At 39.0% G+C, this 21,388-nt stretch overlaps 1 protein-coding gene across 7 annotated transcripts in view; it reads left to right on the top strand.

Annotated features, from left to right (window-relative positions):
* Positions 1-21,388, top strand: part of ERC1 (ELKS/RAB6-interacting/CAST family member 1) — a 302,352-nt gene that overhangs the window by 41,507 nt on the left and 239,457 nt on the right. For all 7 annotated transcript variants that reach the window (XR_008552294.1, XM_037514597.2, XM_054696560.1 and 4 more), the window contains exon 3: positions 16,041-16,457. Coding sequence is in view for 6 of the 7 variants with exons in the window: in XM_037514597.2 (XP_037370494.1) it covers positions 16,041-16,457 (417 nt within the window). In the remaining variant the exon portion in view is untranslated. The remainder of the gene's footprint in view (positions 1-16,040; positions 16,458-21,388) is intronic.

Here is a 21,388-nt window from a genome sequence, read left to right on the forward strand (position 1 = left end):
AGCACAACAGAATAATAATAGCTAACACTTGTGTCATGTTTACTGAGAAGCAGACCATATTTTATGTCCTCTGCCTATATTATTAGTCATTTAAACAATCTTATGGGGTCGGTACTGTTATTTTTCTTTTACTGATGAGAAAACTGAAGCTTAATTTGGGCCTCCCCTGGTGGCGCAGTGGCTGAGCGCTGGGCTGCGAAGCTGCCCGCAGCCTCTGCAGTGCCGGTTCTATCCCTGGCTGTCGGCGAGGGTCCCGCATGGCGCACAGACCTCTCCTGCCACACCCACTGCTCCCCTTAGCAGTGTATTTCATCAGTTTGCTGTTCTGCTGCCCGCTCTGGTTCTGGTGAATTCTCTCACCCTCCCGTACCTCTGACTGTACCCCAGTTCTTGTAGAAATAAATAAATCTTTAAAAAAATACAGAATATTTCTTAAAAAAAAAATCTAATTGTCCAGTGGTTTTACCTTATTGGGGGTGAATCCCAAGAAGGGACCATGGCTCTTAGCAGGGTGGTTGGAGGGGATGCTGGGTGCAGGGAAGGACGGGGGTAAGGTTAAATTTTTCTTTTTAAAGATTTATTTATTTATTTATACAAGAACCGGGGTACAGGCCAGATACACGTGAGGGTGAGAGGATTCACCAGAGACAGAGGAGGGAACAGAGCAGGCAGACTGATGAAATACACTGCTGAGGGGAGCAGCGGGCGAGAGAGAAGTCTGCCTCACCATATGGGACCCTCGCCGCCCGGCAAGGATCGAACTGACGCTGAAGAGTTTGTGGACAGCTTCATAGTGCAGCGCTCAACCGCCTGCACCACTAGGGGAGGCCCAGGTTAATTTTTTTTTTAAAGACATCTTTATTTATTTTTTAAAAAGATTTATTTATTTTTATACAAGAACTGGGATACAGGCCAGAGGCGCGGGAGGGTAAGAGAATTCACCAGAGACAGAGCGGGGAGCAGAACAGGAGACTGACCGAAAACACTGCTGAGGGGAGCAGCGGGCCAGACAAAAGAGGTCTGCCGCGCCATGTGGGTATCTCCCTGGCCAGCGAGGGAATCGAACCCCCACTGCAGAGGCTGCAGACAGCTTCATAGCGCTGCGCACAACCCGCTATGTCACCTGGGAGGCCTAGGTTAATTCTTTTGACTTGTGGCTCACTTTTACTTCATATTTGAGAAGTTGCTTTCTTTTTTCATTTTGGGCAAATGTCCATAGGCTAGAAAAATAATGCAGATAAACTAGAGGGAATTGAATTTGTCCAACTGTTGACTGATTTCTGACTTTTTTGCATGTATATGTTTTTTATTTGTTATGTTTTTCTGCCTAATAGCAAAATGGAGTTCCTTTGTTGGTAGAGCCACAGCGTTAATGTTTTTTCTTCCTCTTACCTACTCCATTCATAATTTGACACACATAATTTTAAAAATACATGCTCATTACAAGAGTTAAGTAAAATTAAAATCTGAAACTTGACTCATTTAGGTTGAGATGGCATGTTGTATAGTCCTTGACAGCTTACAGTCACTTCCTTTTCTTGTGACAGATGGCTTCCCCTCCTGGTTGTAATCCACTGCTACTTTTTTTTTTTTTCCAAAGTATGAATACCATGTGTTCTTCATTTTGGCCATGATTGTCTTCTGCCCACTCATTGGCTTCATATGAGGAACTTAAAATTGGATGTACTTGCTCTTGGCATTTATGGCAGGAAGTGAATACAACTGTAATTCTCTGCCAATTGTTCATTTATTAGAAGAATTTTAGCCTTCTACAATTAAACATTGTAATAATTCATAAAGTGAATTTTATTTTTTTAGAATATCTTTTCACTTGATGTTATAATTATTTTTTGTGAAATTTAGTACAAAGTGGGTTTGAAAATCTGAATTTCATAAACTCACAGATTGTAGTATATTAGGCTGTAGTCTGTATAAGATACTGAATGAATAAACCTAATTGTTCTGAGTATAATGAATAATGAAAGGATTTAAATTGCAGAGATTGAGAAACAATTGAAACTGTAATGTATCATATTGAACTTATAATTGAATAGGCAGAGTGGTACATATGGGTGATAGTGTTGTCCATTTTCTTTCTTGCTAGTGCCTCATATCTGTCCATCTTAGGTTCTGAAAAAACTTACAAGTCTAAATATGAGCCAATTTAATTCTATAAAAATTCTGTTCCTATTTGGAGGTATGGTGTTTGGCTTTAAAAAATACCTTCCAGATCAGATTAAACAAGTCAGGGAATTTCTTGATCCTCCTCAAAATAAGTCAAGATAAATATAAACAAATACTTGCTTATTAGTGTTGGAATTTGGAATTTCTGTACTCAGATGTCCCTATTGTGTCAGAATATCCTGTATTTGACCTAGTTAGGCAGGCACAGTAATGGCAGAAGTGTTGCCCACCATGGCAGCAACCTCTAAATTTGTTTTGGTAATCTTTCTAGCTGACGGTTCTCAACCTCGGCTGCATATTGCCTTTACCTAAACTGAGAAACTTTAAAAAATGCCTGGGTCTCACCCTCACCTCCAGAGATTCTCAATTATTGCCTTCATAGGGGATTTTTAAGAGCTTCCCAAGTAACTAATATGCTGTCAAGGTTGAGAACCATTGACAACTACAAATGGAGAAAAGTTGGTATGTGAACCTAAACCTACTTTCCATCCTCTGTCCAGTAAAGTGGTTTATAATTATGCCATCATATATGAAAACTTGAAACAGTGGGCAGTTCAGATGGATAGAAAATGTTTATCACTGGAATTTGAGAATAGAAATACACCCTGAGGGTGATTAGATTGTGCCAAAATTATTAGCTTCACAGGGTAGCTGGAGAGGCGGATGGAACAAGAAGTGGTTTGATTGGAATGGGAGGAATGCTCAAGGCATAGGGCCCTTGATAGGAAGGAGGAGAGGGCTGAAAGGAAGAGAGCAAAATGAGGACGAGTTCTTGATTCTTCAGGCTTGCAATAAAGAGATGTAATGGGAAATTAGGGTAAGAGCTAAATCTTCAAGCAGAAACTACTTTTTTTTTCACTCAGCAGGTGTAGCTGGGGCTCATCCATCTGTGGCAGTAGGAAGAGTAGGAAGCGGTGGTAAAAAAAAAATGAATGGAATGAGAGGCTTCCCTTTTATAGCTAATCTTGTTCTTGGTTTAGAGACAGAAGGCTCAAATTCCTCTTTTTAGAGCATTTTTCAAGCTTTTGTAAATAAGCATGGGAGCATATGTTAAAAATGTACATTTCCAGGCTCCACTTTCAAAGTTTATGGTTTTAAACTGCTAGGGTAGTCCTCAGAAATCTATTTTAATGAGCATTTTGGTCATGGTTAACTAAACTATATATTTTTTGCTTATTAGCTTTGCAATATTTGTCACATCCCTTGTCCTATTCTTTATATAGGTTTTTTAAAGTAATTGATTTACTTAAAGTATTCTTATTTTAAAATGAAACTCTCACTGCCATTCATGGAAAACATCATTTGCAATAAAAAAAAAAAAAGCTGCAAAAGTACATACACAGCTATTTTAACAAAGGTCATCTATGTACCACAAGAGATTATCATATTATTTTGAGAATTATGCCCCTCGTGATTTTGATACAAGTATTTTCTCATCATATGTGGAAATATATCAAATGAGACAAAATCTTTCATTTAGACTGAGTGAGTGGTTTTTAGCTCTGGTTGTACAGTAGGGAGCTTTTACGATACTTTTGATCAATCCCTACCTCAAGAAATTATGATTTAATTGATATGAGATAGGATATGGACATGAAAATTTAGAGATTAAAAGATCCAATGTAAATAGACACAAATGAGTGCTAAAAGATTTTATGCAAGTAGAATTTGAAATAAGGAAGACTGTGGCCCCCTAGAGGGTGTGGGCTGGAAGTAGTGAGAAGAAGGTGAATTGGTAAAACACCAAAACTTTATTTATCCTGATTATCTCCTCTGGTCCAGTCTGCTGCTTTTATTTTCTATCCTTGGTGAGTGGTAAGATCTTTTATCCAGTCAGATGACCCTTAAACTTCAGTATACATCAGAACTACGAGGAGGGTTTGTTAAAACACAATTGCTGGTCCCATCCTCAGACTTTATGAATAAACTGAAGGAGGGGCTTAAGGGCTTGAATTCTAACAGATTTCCAGGTGATTTTTTAAAAAATATTTACTTATTTATTTATACAAGCACTGGGTACAGTCAGAAGCGCGGGAGGGTGGCTCAGTCACCAGAGCCAGAGTGAGCGGCAGAACAGGCAGACTGACGAAATACACTGCTGAGGGGAGTAGCGGGAGCAGCAGGAGAGGTCTGTCGCGCCATGTGGGACCCTCACTGGTGGCCGGGGATCGAACTGGCACTGCAGAGGCTGCGGGCAGCTTTGCAACCTAGCGCTCAACTGCTGTGCCACCAGGGGAGGCCCTCTGGGTGCTTTTTATATTGCTAATCTAGGTAACATGCTTGAAGAAGTATTAATCTTGTCAAGCAAGCTAGGAACTGAGAACATTGGATTTAGATTTATTTTCTCTGTATGTGTCCCAAAAACTTTGAAAATAGTAAAACAAAAACTCATGTCCATCACCAAGAATTAGCAAATATTAATGATATGTGAAGAAATATTAATTAAGAATATTCTGGGCCTAGGGATTAAGTGTCAGGGCTACCACCTCAAGGCCTGACTTCTATCTCCCAGCCAGGAAGCTAACCCACGTGGTGCAGCAGACCTCTCCTTTGTCACCTGAACCGTGTATTTCAGTAGATCTGCCAGCTCTGCTCTCCACTGTCTCTGGCGAATCCTCTCACCTCCCTACATCTCTCGCCTGCACCCCAGTTATTCTATGCAAAAATGAAAAATAAATAAAATCTTAAAAATTTCAAATACTTTAAAAAAATAAAAAGAATCAATATTCCCTTTTTTGGTGATAATAGTTGTATCTTATTTCACACTTTTGAGTACAAGGAGTAAAACATGGCAACTTTTCTGGGCTTGAGGTCAGTACTCTTAAGGTTAAACTTCTGTAATCTTGAAGGAGTCAAATAGTGTAAAGGTGAGAGACACTTCACTGTGGATTCTCTCCCATGTGCTCACAGTTAGAGGACCACCATGCACAGGGTGCAACAGCAATGGGGTTTGTTAACAAACAGGAGAGTTGGTGAAAAGAAAAGTCTCTAAGACCACAAGTGCCTGCCTCTCACCCTAGATAGTGTCCAGTAGTTCCAAACAAAGGCTGCTTGTACAAGATAGCTCTGTCTTGTCACTGAGGGCCTGTTGCTCGTGGCACACTGGTAAGTAGTGGACCAGGATCCAACTCATGGTGGTAGCTGGAGGTGCTCACAGATGGGGCTGCTGCAGCAGACAATAACAATAGTCTGAAAGCCGGGCTGGATAGTACTGGATGCTGGAACAGACATTGCTGGACTCAGCAGCACCAGGAGGTGGTGCCAAATAATCAGAAGTGGTGGCCAGCTCTCAAAGGTGACTGGTCACAGTGCTGGACACCAATCAGCGGTGCTGGTTTACACTGTTCAGTAGTGCTGGTTAACACCTGTCACCAGGAGTCAGGGTTAGAGACACTAGTGTTACAGCTCTATATGAGCTATTGGAATGAGCCAGTGGCAAACAGTTTTTTTTTTTAAGAGACACTGGGCTCAGGCCTATGATACTCCTTCTATAATGTTCTGCATTATATTCTCTTCTGGCTCCTCACCCTACAGGTCTGATGGACCATTTTGCAATCCTGTTTGATTGCTGCTGGTTAAGCACTAATCAGCTCATTTCATTTTTGATAAGCATAAGAGCTCGAGTCTGACTGATCCAGTTATGATCCTGGTACCAGATTCAAAAGGGAAAGCCCTAGTGCCTGCCCAGATTCCACTTGCACTGAGGTCAGAACATGCTTGTGAACTGGTGGGTTCTGGGGAGCCATGGTCAGAGCCAGCCTCACTGGAGTAAGAGGTACACTGCTCTTAGCACCCCTTAGTGGGACCTGGTATAACAGTGCTGGGGACTCTGCAACAGCACTGGGACTTGTGTCCCAGTGGGGCCCAATGCTCTTCCCAGTGGCCGCAAACTAAGGGTCCCTCTGTTGCCGGAGCCCTAGGGCTGGCCTGCTGTGGGGCAGGGTGAGCACCTCCACTGCTGCCGCCCACGGGTTGGGGTGACCTGGATGCTGCCTGCAGGCCATGCACTCTGAGTCTGGCTATGGGAGCCCCAATGGAACTGCTTGCACTGGGGGAGGAGGGTTGGGGTTCCCTTCCCCTCATTTCAGAGTGGCCTTTGCCATCCTGCAGGCTGCACATGCTGGGGCTTGGGAGTGGGGTTGGGGGACTGCCCGCATGGATGCTTACACACCAAAGGTACTCTTTCTAGGTGATTGTAAGCTGACATGTCCCTCCACTTAGGCGGCAGACCCAGTGTAGAGCCAGTCATGCTCAACGTCCTCTAGGTGCTGTGGGGAATCCAGTTTCAGAAACAACTGTGCTCTCTTAATTGGCTTGGTCAGTCTTTTAGGCAGCAAAGCAAAATGAGTATAGAAAAAAGTACAATCTAGATTGTATGTTCAATATGAGAAAAACATTAAAAAATATTATATATATTTTAAAAAGAAGTCTTCATGTAATCATTTTACCCTCCCTATGTTTTTCTGTTTAGTTTCATTGAATAGTTCTTAGAACAATAAGCTAAATAATAGTAAGAGGGGAGAGGATAGGCTGCTGTATATGATGTCATAAAAAAAATTGACAGTGTTGTGACTCCAGAACCTGAAGGGATAACTGTATTGTTTGTTCAATTCTAAAGCAACTTGTTCTTCTTAATTATAATGTCATCCTGCACAATTACATGGTTCAAGAGGAAAAAAATTTTGATAGGTGTAATTCATTTCAACAAAACTGAATTCATCCTCATTACCAGCAGCTTGATTCCAGAACAGTTAAGGTAGTTTTTGCTTAGTCTTGCATAGCTTTTTTTTTTTTTTATGCTTTAAATAGATGCTGTGTTTTGGAATAGATAACCCCAGCCAAGTTAGTTTTGTGAGACAGACTTGGTGCTGTCTTCTTCAGAAGGGCATTATTAATCATGTCTCTGTTTTTTTTTCTTTTTACAATTCTGGAGCTGTTACCAGAATTCCCTGAACTTACTAAGTTTCTGTGAGTTTTCTTCATTTTTCTTTGAAGTGAGGATTTGTATATGACCTTGGAAAGTATGAACTAATTAATGAAAATATGCGTATAGCTTCAATTTGTCCTTTCTCCTTCCCTCCCTACATCCGTTCATTCATTTTTCTATCCATTCATTCATTCGTCATGTCTCATATTTCCTGTAATTACTATTGTTAATTACTATTGTCATACCTGTTTGTTACTTTCTTTCCAGACTCTTTTCCTGTTTTTTTTTCTCCTCCTCAGACTAGGATTTCTTTTTTTTTTTCTAGGATTCTTTTTTTTTTAAAATATTTATTTTATTTGTGCATACAAAAGCTGGGGTATAGACCAGAGGTGCGGGGGCAGTGAGAGGATTCACCAGAGACAGAATGGGGAACAGAAAAGGCAGATCTGTTGAAATACACTGCTGAGGGGAGCAGCGGGTGAGTTAGGAGAGGTCTGCTGTGCCATGTGGGTTGCTCCTTGGCTGGGGATCAGGATTGAACTGTACTGCAGTGGCTGCTGATAACTTCAAAGTGCTGAGACTTAACCCCTTGTGTCACCAAGGAGGCAAAAAAAAAAAAAAAAGTTTGCTATTTTAACATTTCTTCTTAAACCATTTAGTGACATCTAAACTTTTGAATTGTTTTAGGGACATATGCTATAATTTGTCATAAACTCTATGCCTTTTTTATTATAACCCATTGTAAAAATTTCATATATACACATACATATCGTTATATATTATCTACGATATATATGTTTAAATGATCAAAATATAAAATTCATGTAAAACATTTTCTTTTTGGGATCAGTATGGTTAGATATTTTCAATTTTATTTTACTGCAAAAATTGGTCATTAACCACTTAAATTGTTTTTACAGTTCATTTTATAATAAATCAGTTTGAAAATTCACTAGTATATTAGAGATCATTGGGTTCTATAAAATTTTGCTATAGCAGAGTTCGGATTTGGGGGAGACTACTCAAAATATGTGCAACTTTGTAACCAAAACAGTAACAGAAATTATAAATAGTACCTCAAGAGATGGCTTGGATAACTCCAGGAATGCAGGTCATTGTGTCTGTAGGCTGCTCCAGCAGATATTGAAAACTAATACAAATAATTGAGTAGAAATGCTTGCTTGCTTGCAGTGCTGAGACAGTGCAGGTAGAAGTGGATCTTTGAGAGTGAGCATAAATAAGTATGTTCTACTTTGAATACAGCCTCAAGTGCTTCGGGGTGTACTCCTGCAGGAAGGGAAAGCTGGCTGCAGGTGCTGTCTTTAACTTTCTAAAAATAGAGCTGAAAGGATTCCTGTTTATGCAGCAGCCAGGCTGAGGGCATTTTCCTTTCCTGTTGAAGGCTGTCTACTTCTGCCCTTTGTTGTTTGCGCAGGAAAAATTGCTTGTGAACCAGAGCAGCTTTGATGTAATCATAGTCCTTTATCATGATCATGTGTGAACTGATTCACAATATAAAAACATACTTTAGAGCAAACAGATTGTATGTGTGTCCTTTGGAGTTTATCACTTCCACTGTCTTCCATTTTTGCCACTGTTTTTTAGAGTAATTGCTGTAGCTGGTTGTATCAGCTTGACATTTTGATTTCAAAGGTCCTATTATACTCTTGTTTCAAATGTCAAATAGTGACTTCTGAATTGCTAAAGGATAGGCATAAATTCTTATTAGTGCTTTGTCAGAGCATAAGATGATTTTACAGTTTCTTTGTTATTGTGTTCGTGGCCGTAAACTCTGTATTGCTTAAGTGAGAGTTCTCTTGATTCTAGAGATTACATTTATATTGCCTAATGAAGTTTCTATTTATTGATTTCAGGTTATTTGCTACCTAACTTTTATGTTTACTTGAACTTTGAACTTGAAAGAAACTGGGTGACACTGGCTAAGAAATGAATTTTCATAGCAGCCGTATTTTACATATAGATCAAATCTTGACAAAGACTATTACCAACTTTTCAAGGTTCTTTATTAGTGTATATTTGAAGGGCCAACCAGTTTTTTCGTTTTAGTCTACTAATGGTAGTGAACATTTAGTCTACTAAATGTTCATGTAGTTGTAATCAAAGTTTCTTGCCTGGAGACTAATTTTACTCCTGACATTGGAGTTTGTGGAAGGGAATCAGAATCATACTGTTAAGAATATTGATCTGTGTACTTTTCAAGAAGAATACTTTATTCAGCTTCTTTTATGTTATAAAGCATAATTAAGTTGTCTTCTGGAGGCAGATGAGGTGCTTTAGCAATGTTGCTTCTTCCCAGACACAGGATAGATAATACTGTAGTTTGTAGAGTCATTTTTTTTTTTTTACACATTTATTTTTATTTATTTATACAAGCACTGGGTACAGTCAGAAGCGCAGGAGGGTGAGAGAATTCACCAGAGCCAGAGCGGGGAGCAGAGCAGGCAGAAGGACTGAAGTACAGTGCTGAGGGGAGCAGCGGGTGGCAGGAGAGGTCTGCACGCCATGTGGGACCCTCCTCCAGTGGCCGGGGAGCAGCCGGGGATTGAACCGGGGCTGCAGAGGCTGCAGGCAGCTTCGCAACCCAGCGCTCAACCGCTGCGCCACTGGGGAGGCCCCTGTAGAGTCATTTTTTATAACATTTTTTGTATTGCAAAGTAATAAATACATATACTAAAACATCTTAAGAATAAATAAATGGGGCCTCCCTGTTGGCCTATGGGTTAAGTCTCAGCCAGCTGTCAGTGCTATGGCCTGAGTTTGATCCCCAGCCAGAGAGCTAACCCATATATGGCGCAGCAGACCTCTCCTGTCCTGTCCACTGCTCCCCTTAGCAGTATATTTCAGTAAATCCGCCTGTTCTGTGCCTACTCTGTCTCTGGTGAATCCTCTCACCTCCCACACCTCTGGTTTACACCCCAGTTCTTCTACACAAAAATAAGTAAAAAAAAAAAAAAAGAATAAAAAAACTGTAGTTAGGGGGAAAAAAACTCCACTCTCCTGTAATTCTGTTTGTCATCCTTATACCCATTTGGGATTGTACTTTCGTGCCTGTCAGTCTATGTGTGTGTACATACACACACACTCTGTATGACTTTTAAAAATTTAATATGGAGGGCCTCCCTGGTGGCACAGTGGATTGAGCGCAGCGCTGCGGAGCTGTCCACAGTCTCTGCAGCATGGGTTCAATTCCCGGCCAGCCAGGGAGATACCCACATGGCACAGCAGACCTCTCCTGTCTTGCCCACTGCTCACCTCAGCAGTGCTTTTGGTCCGTCTGCCTGTTCTGCTCCCCCATCTGTCTCTGGTGAATCCTATCATCCTGCCGTGCCTCTGGCCTGTACCCCAGTTTTTTTTATAAATAAATCTTTTTTAAAAAATAAAAATTTAATATGGAATGGTTATTTCCATTATAAAATGACTGAGATTTGTCATATATTCATTAGCATTCTTCTCTTATATTTCTGATTGTGTGATTAGCAGTCATTTTCTCTCACTAGAGAGTTGAACCTTTTAATCAAGGAAAATCGAAGGAATTACATGAGTATTTTTCCGTGTAAATTTATATTTTCTTACAGTGTTTAACATGATGTATTTACTACTTTGTAATAGAAAATGCCACAGAAAAGTTTCCTGGGCCCAATTTCCTGTGTGTGTGTGTGTGTGCGTGTGTGTGTGTGTGTGTGTGTGTGTGTGTGTGAGAGAGAAAGAGAGAGAGAGAGAGAGAAATTGTGTTTGTTTCCTCACAAATTGAAGGTTAAGGGTTCAGTCTTACAAGGTTCACATGACCCCCTCCTCGGTTTTGATTAATTTGATAGAGTGACCCATAGAACACAGACAAACATGTACTGGGTTACTGGTTTATTATGAAAGAATATAGCCCAGAGACAGACGGGAAAGGCATGGTGTGGGGAAGGAGTTTGGAATTTCTATGCATCGCGTGTGCCACTTTTCTGGTACCTCTACTTGTATAACAAGTTGGAAGTGCTCAGAAACCTCTCCTTTTGGATTTTAAAGGTTTCCTTACATGGGCATGACTGAGCAAGTCATTGGCCATTGGTAATTGATTCAACGTCCAGTCTCTCTCCCTTCCTTGTAGGTCGGATGGGAGATGGGTGGTACTGAAAATTCCAGTTTTCTAAATCACATTGGTTTTCCAAACCCCATTAAGTGTTTTCCCCAAACCAAGTCATTAGCATAACAAAAGACATCTCTGCTAGCTGTTCTTAGGAAATTCCAAAGGTTTTGGGAGCTCTGTCCCATAAAACCCAGGTATATATTTCTAATTACAAATCACAAAATCACAGTTTGTATGGACTAACAGGTTCCTGATTTTTCAATAGGTTGGGTGTAACCCTCATTAATTGTTTTGATGATCAGTTTGCCCTAGAATTAGGTGTCACTTGGGACCTATTCATGCTTACTCTGTGTCTGTTTGATATAATCTCATTATTCTTAGAGCACTTTTCTTTCTGGCATAACAGGTTCTAGAGTTACCATATAATTTCCATGCTTCAGCTTGGAGTCAGCCATTTCTTTAAGGAATCTTGGTTGCTTTCAGTGGAAAATATTTAGAAGCTAAGATCTGAATTTCAGCTGTGCTCATTGCTCTTGATATTTTACTGTTTCCAGTCCCTCTCAAGGAATAGAGCTAGGGTGTATGCACACATTTATAATATCTCTCTATATTATGCAGTGAGTTCACATTGATACTTTCAATTTTATTCCGACACCACAGGATTTATATTCTAGTTTCCCCACCACTCTCCAACCCCATATTTCTATTTACCTTTCTCTACAGTAAGAAACTTGACTGTCATTATCTTTGAATATTTTGTCTTTCTCTTCATAACAGTCTTCCAACACTGCTATGGCCTCTCCTCAGTGTGTCTGAAGATTGTACCACAAACTATAAAATTTGTTTTATAAACAAAACCAAAGAATTAATGGGTTTAAAATTGCTAGCATACTGAGTTTTAAATATTACAACATTGAGGCATTAAAGTATTTCACTCTTTGTACATAATGTCCCCTTACTAAAATATATTTATTATCTATGTGCTTTTTTAATAGTGTATCTGTAGTGAAAGAACCTAAGGATTGAAAATTGCCTTTTTAAACAATTAAGTGAGGAAAAGAAATCCTGTTCTAGGTTTTAATTAACTCATTTAAAATTCTCTTCTTTTCAGACTTTTTCGTCTACTAAATGTTTCATATAATTCCTAACTTTGTGCCTAACCCTGACAATTTTTTTTTTTTTACTTAAAGAGAAGATAACTGAGCTGCTATATAATGTACTCCTGCAGTTGGGTGTTTATTGATATTTTTTGTTATCTTTGTCTTAGGTCAGTGCCTTTACTGCAAATGAATTACCAAACCCTGATAGTCATTGATTTTTTCCTGTTTGCTTAAAATTGCAACTACATGATGGTGAAAAAAGTTAGGTTGCATTAAATTAAAAGACTTTCTTTTTCATGAATATAAAATTGGTTAATTGCTCAGGTCACTTGTAGTTTTCTTTTTTGATATGCTCCTATGAAAGAAAATGCTAAGGAGAGCATAAAAAAAAATAATAAAAATTCCAGCCTTTTCTCATTGAAATTAGCACATGCAAGACTTTCCTTTAATATTCTTTTTTCATGTTCTTTGATTTTCATTTATAATTAATTACTTTTCATGTTGTTAGTGTTTGGACACCTGGGAGAGAGATCTAAAGGATCTAAAGGATCCTTTCGTGATCTAAAGGATTCCAGCCATCCATGCATACAAAGACAAAGCATACTTAGTATAGAAGAACTTTAATAGCATTAGTGTGTACAGAGAAAGGTAGAAAGGGTACTAGTTTCCCAATAAAACACTCAAAGTTAGCCATCCACTTGTGGGTAAATGCCCAGTCAAACAGGGTTTACCTGAAGCGGTGCCACTGAGGCCCAAAAATTTGCCACAACTCTAAGGCATGTTTCAACTGGCAATCATAGGAAAGAGGCAGAAAGGGCCAGTCAAGCCTGGAAGAACAAAAGGAGCAAAATCAAAGAACAAATCAAGACAACAGTTGCCTTTGTCAGCCTCCCCAAGTGTCCTACAGGTCTCTCCTCCATGTGTATTTTCCAAGTCCCCCAAGTCCCTAGTGCAAGTGGAGATCTGAGAAGCAAGCAAGCCCTTCTCCCCCTGTCCCTCTTCCATTTCTCTTCTCTCATGTCTTCCTAGGGCTCACCAACCTTCGTGTTATATGACTTAACCTGGCCGTTCAGCTCCACCCCTCAGTAGGTGGGGCAGGGAACATGGCACCTCCACTTTTTATAGAGATATCTCTGTTACAGTGTCATCATTTGTCTGGTTGTCTCTCCTCTTTTGCAATTATCCTCCATGCTCTTAAGTTTAGTCAGTTGAACTGTTGCCCCTCTGTTGTAACTGAAAATTCTTAGGAACATTCTGCTTGAAACTGTGGCATAGATATCATAATACTTATGTTCTAAAAATCTATGGCACAGGCCATCTCTGGCCTGCACCCCAGCCTTGTATACATAAATAAATAAATCTTAAAAAAAAAAGAATTTTTAATGGCAGGTCAATCAAAAAATAATAAGACAGTTTTTGTTTTTTTTCAACTCTCAAAGCTATCAGGTATCACCAGCCACTGTAGCATGAGTTTGATCCCCGGCCAGGGAGCTGACCCACATTGCTCACCAGTCTTGCCTGCACTTTTGGCCTACACCCCAGTTCTTGTATGCATAAATAAATAAAATAAATCTTTTTTTTTTTTTAAAAAAAATCAGAACCTCTGGGAACGGCTCTGGATTTTGGAATTTCTCACAACCGTCTCAAGTTATCCTAATATGTGATTACTAAGGTTGAGAATCTCTAGTTTAAGTGAAATCCTCAATAAATAAGTAAAGAGATTGCTGTCGTGCTTGAAACAGAAGGTGGGAGTTGGTGAATATATAATAGGCTCTGAGCAGTTTGACAAGTGATATATCCATATCCAATGTTTTTATAAAGATAAAGACTCTGTCTCTGGTGAATTCTCTCACCCCCAACCCAACACCTCTGGCCTGTACCCCAGTTCTTGCACGCATAAATAAATAAATAAATCTTTAAAAAAAAAGAGGCTGGGTGTAGGGTAAGTGAAAAAGTATCAGGCTTTTCTGCCCTCCTGCCATTAGGATTGATGATGGATCTCTGCGGTCCTGCATGCATGCCTGATGGCGGGCACCTGGAGTGGGGTGTGGGCATGCGTAAGTGGGTACACCTGGGCTAAAACTGGACTTCTAAGGGCGGCTCATGGGGATGCCAGCAGAACCATGAGAGAACCAGAAGAGCTGAGAGCAGATGAGAACGAAAGAGCGAAAGGAGCAGAGAAGAAAAGGCCACTAGAAAACGGCCGAAGAGGTGAAGACTTGCTGGGGCTGGGAGGCCTGCCAGCCTCCCCACCTCCACCAGCATCCCTGCCTGCCCCTTACCTGGTAAATCCCAATAAAAGCCTGAAAAGCCACTGAGGGCTCCAGGATTCCTCCTTTACTTCATCTGCTTGGATCATAGAGGTCCTGCCCTGTGGCCATCCTGCCACTACACTGGGGAGGGCAAGTGATTTGCTTAGTAGCTCATCCAGGCAGTCATATATACAGAAGATGTGATTTGAGTAAGTAGATAGAGTTCTAAATGAGGCTAGCATCTTGGGTTTCATCATGAAGATTTTTATGGTTTATACAGACCCTGGTACTTTTTATTAAGTTTTTGTTCAGACATTCACAAATACATGTCATTTCTTTTGAGGCCAGAAATGTATGAATGAGCTCAATGGATAAAATTACTGGAGACAAATTCAAACCAACTTAAAGCCTTATGGGTATAGAGTAACATAATAAAGAATAATAGGTAGATACAGTGGAAGTGTGAAGAAAATGTTGTTTCAATAATATCCTAAATCTGAAAACATTTATCCGTAATAGGGAGATAACAAGACAAAATAGGTAGGATAAGAAAACACTTGAAAAAGATGGATTGATGGCAGGTGGTTGGAGGATTGTGTAATAGAAATCGAAAGCAGATGTTCTGAGTTCACTAAAATAATCAGCTGGATCTGAAGTATTGGGTATGGTTTTTATCTGCATCAGCATCTTCTCTTGATACCCACCTATGTTGTTATCTTCCCCTGTATGGAAAGCTCACATTGTCTTTTTTTAAACAGCTTTCAGTTATAATATCACTTTTGGGTAATACTAGTTTCAGTGGACTGGGGAAATTGCTTTGATTTGAATGCTAGCACTTTACTGTGTTATCTTGAGTAAATTAGTAAATTCTCTCTCAGCCTAGTGTCATCATCATTGAAATAAAAACAGTAATACTTGTGTCACAGTGTGCACTGAATGAATTAACACCAAAAAGTGCCTGGCACAGTCTGGTAGATAGAGACTACTAACTACTAAATATCAGAATTTATTATTTAGGGTATACATTTAATCATAAAAGTCTTAGAAGTAATTTGTGTTGACAGCCTTTGTCATTTTTGGTGAGATCTTTTTGTATGACCGTGCTTATATTCCTGTAAGTTCTTCCTCTCTTTCCCCCTTCCATCTCCTTCATTTCTATATAATACCTTCTAATTTCGAAGTGTCTTTATTTTGTCATGGCTTATGTAGAGTGAGGTGCTGTCATACTTATTTCCTACTGAGACTAAATATAATTTACCTACATTTTACAGATGATTTCAATAATTTTTTACACTTGATCTTAGCCAAAAGGCCGAAAAGTGATGATTTCAATCATATTTTAAAACAATAATGTGAATTCTAAGTTACTAAATGTAGGGTTCTGAGCACTGGTAGCTGTTATCTTATTCCCCTCAACCTGCTGTTTTTACTGCGTTAGGAGGAAAGTTGATTTGAGGTTTTCTTTTTTGTCTTGATTCTAGCACATGCAAATGACAATCCAGGCTCTCCAGGATGAATTGCGGATCCAAAGGGACCTGAACCAGCTGTTTCAGCAGGATAGTAGCACTAGGACTGGTGAGCCTTGTGTAGCAGAGCTGACAGAGGAGAACTTTCAAAGGCTACACACTGAGCATGAGCGGCAGGCCAAAGAGCTGTTTCTTCTCCGAAAGACCTTGGAGGAAATGGAGCTTCGTATCGAGACCCAGAAGCAAACCCTAAATGCGAGGGATGAATCCATTAAGAAACTCCTAGAGATGTTGCAGAGCAAAGGACTTTCTGCTAAAGCCACTGAGGAAGACCATGAGAGAACGAGACGCCTGGCAGAAGCAGAGATGCACGTCCACCACCTAGAAAGCCTTTTGGAGCAGAAGGAAAAAGAGAACAATATGTTGAGAGAGGTGAGTGACCACTTCTTCAGTTGTTAGGATTTATTGATTATCCTTTTTCCCCTGATTAGTGAGTGTCTTAATCTTGGTAAATTTATATGTTCTGCTAAGCTGGTGGAAGGGAATTTCTTCTTTGGTATTTTGGTGCTTTATTAACTTCTATTTGAATTTATTCTCTTATATGAGATGACATCGATTGGTATATATGCTGGCTTGGTAACTTTTTGGCCCCCTGGTTATTATAGACTTATTTTGTTGCTAGAGGGGTACAGACTTTTTCTGGTTTGTTACCCATCTTTTGAGTTGTTCATAGAGACAAAAACAGAATCAGAGTCAGTAGCTGTTGCTCAATTTAAGTACATTAATAAGAGAAAGTAGCAGTTAATTTAGTTTAGGTATGCTTATAAGGTACTTGGCAACAGTTAAAGTTGTTTGCCTTATGGTTTCCATGGAAGCCATTGCCTTGTTGTAAAAGACAGGTAATAAAAGTCATTTGCTACCATGGAGGCACAGTGAGAAAGATGATAGTACACATGGTTACTTATTTTTCAGAGAGGAAACTCAGACTTGAGCTGATAACTATTGATAATTTTTTCAGTCTTCTAAGTAATGTTTCATTATGGAAAATGAAGCATTCATCTTACATTGAATTCAAATAAATTGATAGCCATAGTTCTCTATAAATGGTCAGAGACTTCAGTTAACTTTTGCAGTTAGGTAGGGGGAAAAACCCTTAGAACTATGGTGGGGCCAATCTGAACAATTCCTTTTAAAATTAAATGAGGAAAGAGATTGAAAAATGGAATATCCCCAAAGCAGCAAAACAGCAGCTTTTAAAGAATACTTAACTAGGGCCTCCCCGGTGGCGCAGCGGTTGAGCGCTGGGTTGCGAAGCTGCCCGCAGCCTCTGCAGCGCCGGTTCAATCCCCGGCTGCTCCCCGGCCACCGGAGGAGGGTCCCACATGGCGCGCAGACCTCTCCTGCCGCCCGCTGCTCCCCTCAGCAGTGTACTTCGGTCCTTCTGCCTGCTCTGCTCCCCGCTCTGGCTCTGGTGAATTTTCTCACCCTCCCACGCTTCTGACTGTACCCAGTGCATGTATAAACAAAACAAACAAACAAATAATAAATAAATAAAACATGCCTCTAAAAAAAAAAAAAAAAAAAATAAAGAATACTTAACTAAATTTATGTTTGTTCCATAATTTTTCTTTTTGTAAAAATCTGCAATTTTTATTTGCAACGAGGACATTTTATTTTTTTTTTTTTTTATTTTTTTTTTTTTTAATTTTCTAGAGGCATGTCTTATTTATCTATTTGTTTGTTTGTTTGGTTTATACATGCACTGGGTACAGTCAGAAGCCGGGAGGGCGAGAGAATTCACCAGAGCCAGAGCGGGGAGCAGAGCAGGCAGAGGGACCGAAGTACACTGCTGAGGGGAGCAGCGGGCGGCAGGAGAGGTCTGCGCGCCATGTGGGACCCTCCTCTGGTGGCCGGGGAGCAGCCGGGGATCGAACCGGCGCCGCAGAGGCCGCGGGCAGCTTCGCAACCCAGCGCTCAACCGCTGCGCCACCTGGGAGGCCCGAGGACATTTTATTTTTAAAGGAGAAAATGTTTTTTTAAAACATGATTTTATCATACAGGAGTTCCAGTGTAGCTTTTTATAGTAAAATTAAGAAACAGATTAGCAAAAAGCCAATATTAGGTATTAATTTTTGGTATGTTTATGGTACCAGTTTTTATTGTGTAAACATTCATTATTTCTATATTTCTTTCCCTTTGAAAGGTAAAATGCTGCACGCCAGTGTTGTCTGATAGAACTTTCTGCGATGGTAGAAGCATTCTGTACTTGCTCTTCCAAATATGTAGCCACTAGTCACCTGTGACTGTTGGACAGTTGAAATGTGGCTAGTGTGACCGAGGGATTTAATTCTAAATTTTACTTAAATATAACTTATTGAAGATTAAATTTAATTAATCAGATTTAAACTTAAGTATTTGTATGTAGCAAGTGAACACTTTAGTAGATAATGTAGCAAAACATAGTGGAATGTCACCTGTTGTTTTTTTTTAAATAACTTGCCTTTACCATCTTTCTCTATCAGTACATGTAGATTTTTATATTTTTCAAATGAAATTATAGCGTTCCATTGCTTTTATTTGAATATATCTTACTTTGAAAAGTTATACCACTGTTAATTTTTTAGTATTATAAAACTATGCTTCACTGAATATCCTTCACCATATATCCTTTTGCATAATTTTTTTCTTTAGGAATAAATTCCTAGAAATGAACTTGCTAAGTCAAAGGGTGTGTGTACTTTTGAAATGTTGAATAATCTCATTTTGCAGAACGATTAGACTAGTTTATCCTCCCAACAGCATATAGCATATTCTTGTGATTAATCTGTGGCTATGTACACATTATGCTTTCCAAGTAGCCAAACTGTCCTGTTTTATTTATTTTTAAAAAAGAGTATTTATTTATTTATTTATTTTTGCATATCAGATTGAGGTGTAGGCCAGAAGTGCAGGGAGTGAGAGGATTTACTAGAGATAGAGTGGGGACCAGAACAGGCAAATGTACTGAAGTACACTGCTGAGGGGAGCAGCGGGCAAGACAGGAGAGATCTGCTGCGCCATGTGGATCAGCTCCCTGGCTGAGGATTGAACTCATGTTGCAGTGGCTGCTGATAGCTTCATAGTGCTGAGACTTTAGATTTTTCAAGATTTTTAGATTACAGACCAAATATTCAAGGTGAAACATTATCAAGGATCTTGTAGAAATTCATTCAAGATTTTTAGGTCATAGACCAATTATTCAAAAACATTAGCTAAAATGTTACAAATGGTGATTAAAAAATTAGGCCAATAAGAATTGAATGATATTTTTATAGCATGATTTAAATAAATATTAACACAATAAATGTATGTCATAAACACATATTTTAAACTAATAGCCTCATGCTAGTAGCACCCAGTTGAAGTTAGGAAGAGGTCAGAGATAGGTGTATTTGTCAGTTTTTAAGATTACTCTGGAAGTGTTAAGCAGTACAATTCAATTAAAAAAAATAAGTAAATAATATTAGTAATGGTAATGGAAAAGATAGGGCAATATTTTTACTACATTGTAGATGGGAACATTAATATAAAGATGTCACTTTCCCCCAAATCTATAACTCTATCTCTGAAATGCCCTTGAAACATGCCCAAATGATGCTGTAACTTATTTTCTCAAAGAACAATACAGGTATACCTGCCTAGAAGATCATAATGTATATATTTTAAATTCAGTGTTACTAAAATGTGTGATACTGGCAAAACAGTAGGTCGATCAATGAAACAGAAGAGAACCCAGAAATGAGTTTTAAATAAATGATACATATTTCTTACATGAATATTCACTTGAAAAACAGCTATGTAGTTGTGTCAAATTAAATTCCAACTAAAATAAAGAGATGCTTAGCATGTATACACATACATGCTAGAAGAAAATATAAACAAAAGCTTACATTAGATAGGAAAGAATCTTTTGTTGATATAGCAAGAATCTTAAAAGACTTTGTGTATGTTAAAAAGTACATTAACAAAAGTTAAAGTGATAATTTGCAGTAAACTTTGCAACACATGGCTAGATTATTTCCAAAACAGTGAAATACTGGAGTCACTTGGTGTTTCCTTTAGCCTTTAATATGTATTCTATCTTGGCATTGGCACTGGGTATACCTTTCACGTCAGAACACATGGTTTGTGTCCTTCTGGAACTTAAAAATGTGGTAGGAAACAGTAAAGTAATAATTATAGATGGAATAAATGAATTGAGTGGTGTTTAATTATGTTGAGGGAGGGGATTTCTGTAAATAGGGTAAGCAGTTTTGAGCTGTGTCCTTTGAGTGGGGATATGAAGAAAGAAGGAGCCAGTCTTGTTGAGCATTTGGATAAAATCATTTCATGAAGAAGGGCTAATAGTTTCAAAGGCTTTATCGTAAGGAGTTTTGAGGGAATGGCAAGAAACGCAAAAGCATACTGTTTAAGGGAAAGCCTGGTGTGAGATGAGAAGAGAGCTGGGGCCAGATTCATTCATTCCACTCATCAGATACTTACTGGGTCATAACCATGTGGAAAGCACCAGGGAAATAACAGTGGGTATAACTGTTATACCCACTATTCCATGCGCTCTAAGAATTAAAGCTCTTGCCATCAACTGTCTTTGCACGAAGTGCAGCAGTTTTATTCAGAGAACAAGAGAAAAATCATTCTATTGTTTAGTCAAGGGAGTGATAAGATCTGGCTTTGCTTTTAGAATTTACTCTTGTAGTGTTGAGAATAAATGGTGGAGAGAGAGTTAAGAGTGAACCAGGAAGTAGTAGTAAAGAATTTGACTGCTCTAACCTGGTTGGGTGAATGATGAGTTGAAATGGCTGTTGTACATTGTGTCATAGAAAGGCAGAAAGAATTGTGAGTTGGTGGCATCAGGATAGCCGGAGATTTTTTAACTTAATGGATTATTGTCCATCTTTTCAAAGATTGGTATTCCATCAGCTTAAAAATCAGTCTTTCCTATTTTAAAAATATGAATTTGAGTTGTGTTACTCTTGATGTCATCTTACAGTTGCTGTCAGCAAGTTAGCAGTCCTATTGTTTGCCTGGACATACACAAACATCAGCCTAACAGTTCATTTTGTTAGCACTTTAGTTGAGGGTGTGAACAAATAGTTGTTCAGTACGTCTTTAGTAATATTATTCTGTGAATCAACATTGAAACAGAAAGTTATTGGTATGTAGAAAGTTATAAAGACAGTTCAAAATGATAGATGATTAGAATTTGTAGTGTAAAAAAGATCTCTTGCAAACAGTATAAAATAAAAAATCTAAATGGAAAAACTGTCATGATTTTTCTGGAGGCATTTCCCCACTTTCTTTTCAGCACCTAAAACAATGATGTG

This window comes from Talpa occidentalis, unplaced genomic scaffold (assembly GCF_014898055.3).
Source record: "Talpa occidentalis isolate TD23 unplaced genomic scaffold, MPIMG_talOcc4v2.1 talOcc4.16, whole genome shotgun sequence".
Lineage (NCBI taxonomy): Eukaryota > Metazoa > Chordata > Mammalia > Eulipotyphla > Talpidae > Talpa > Talpa occidentalis.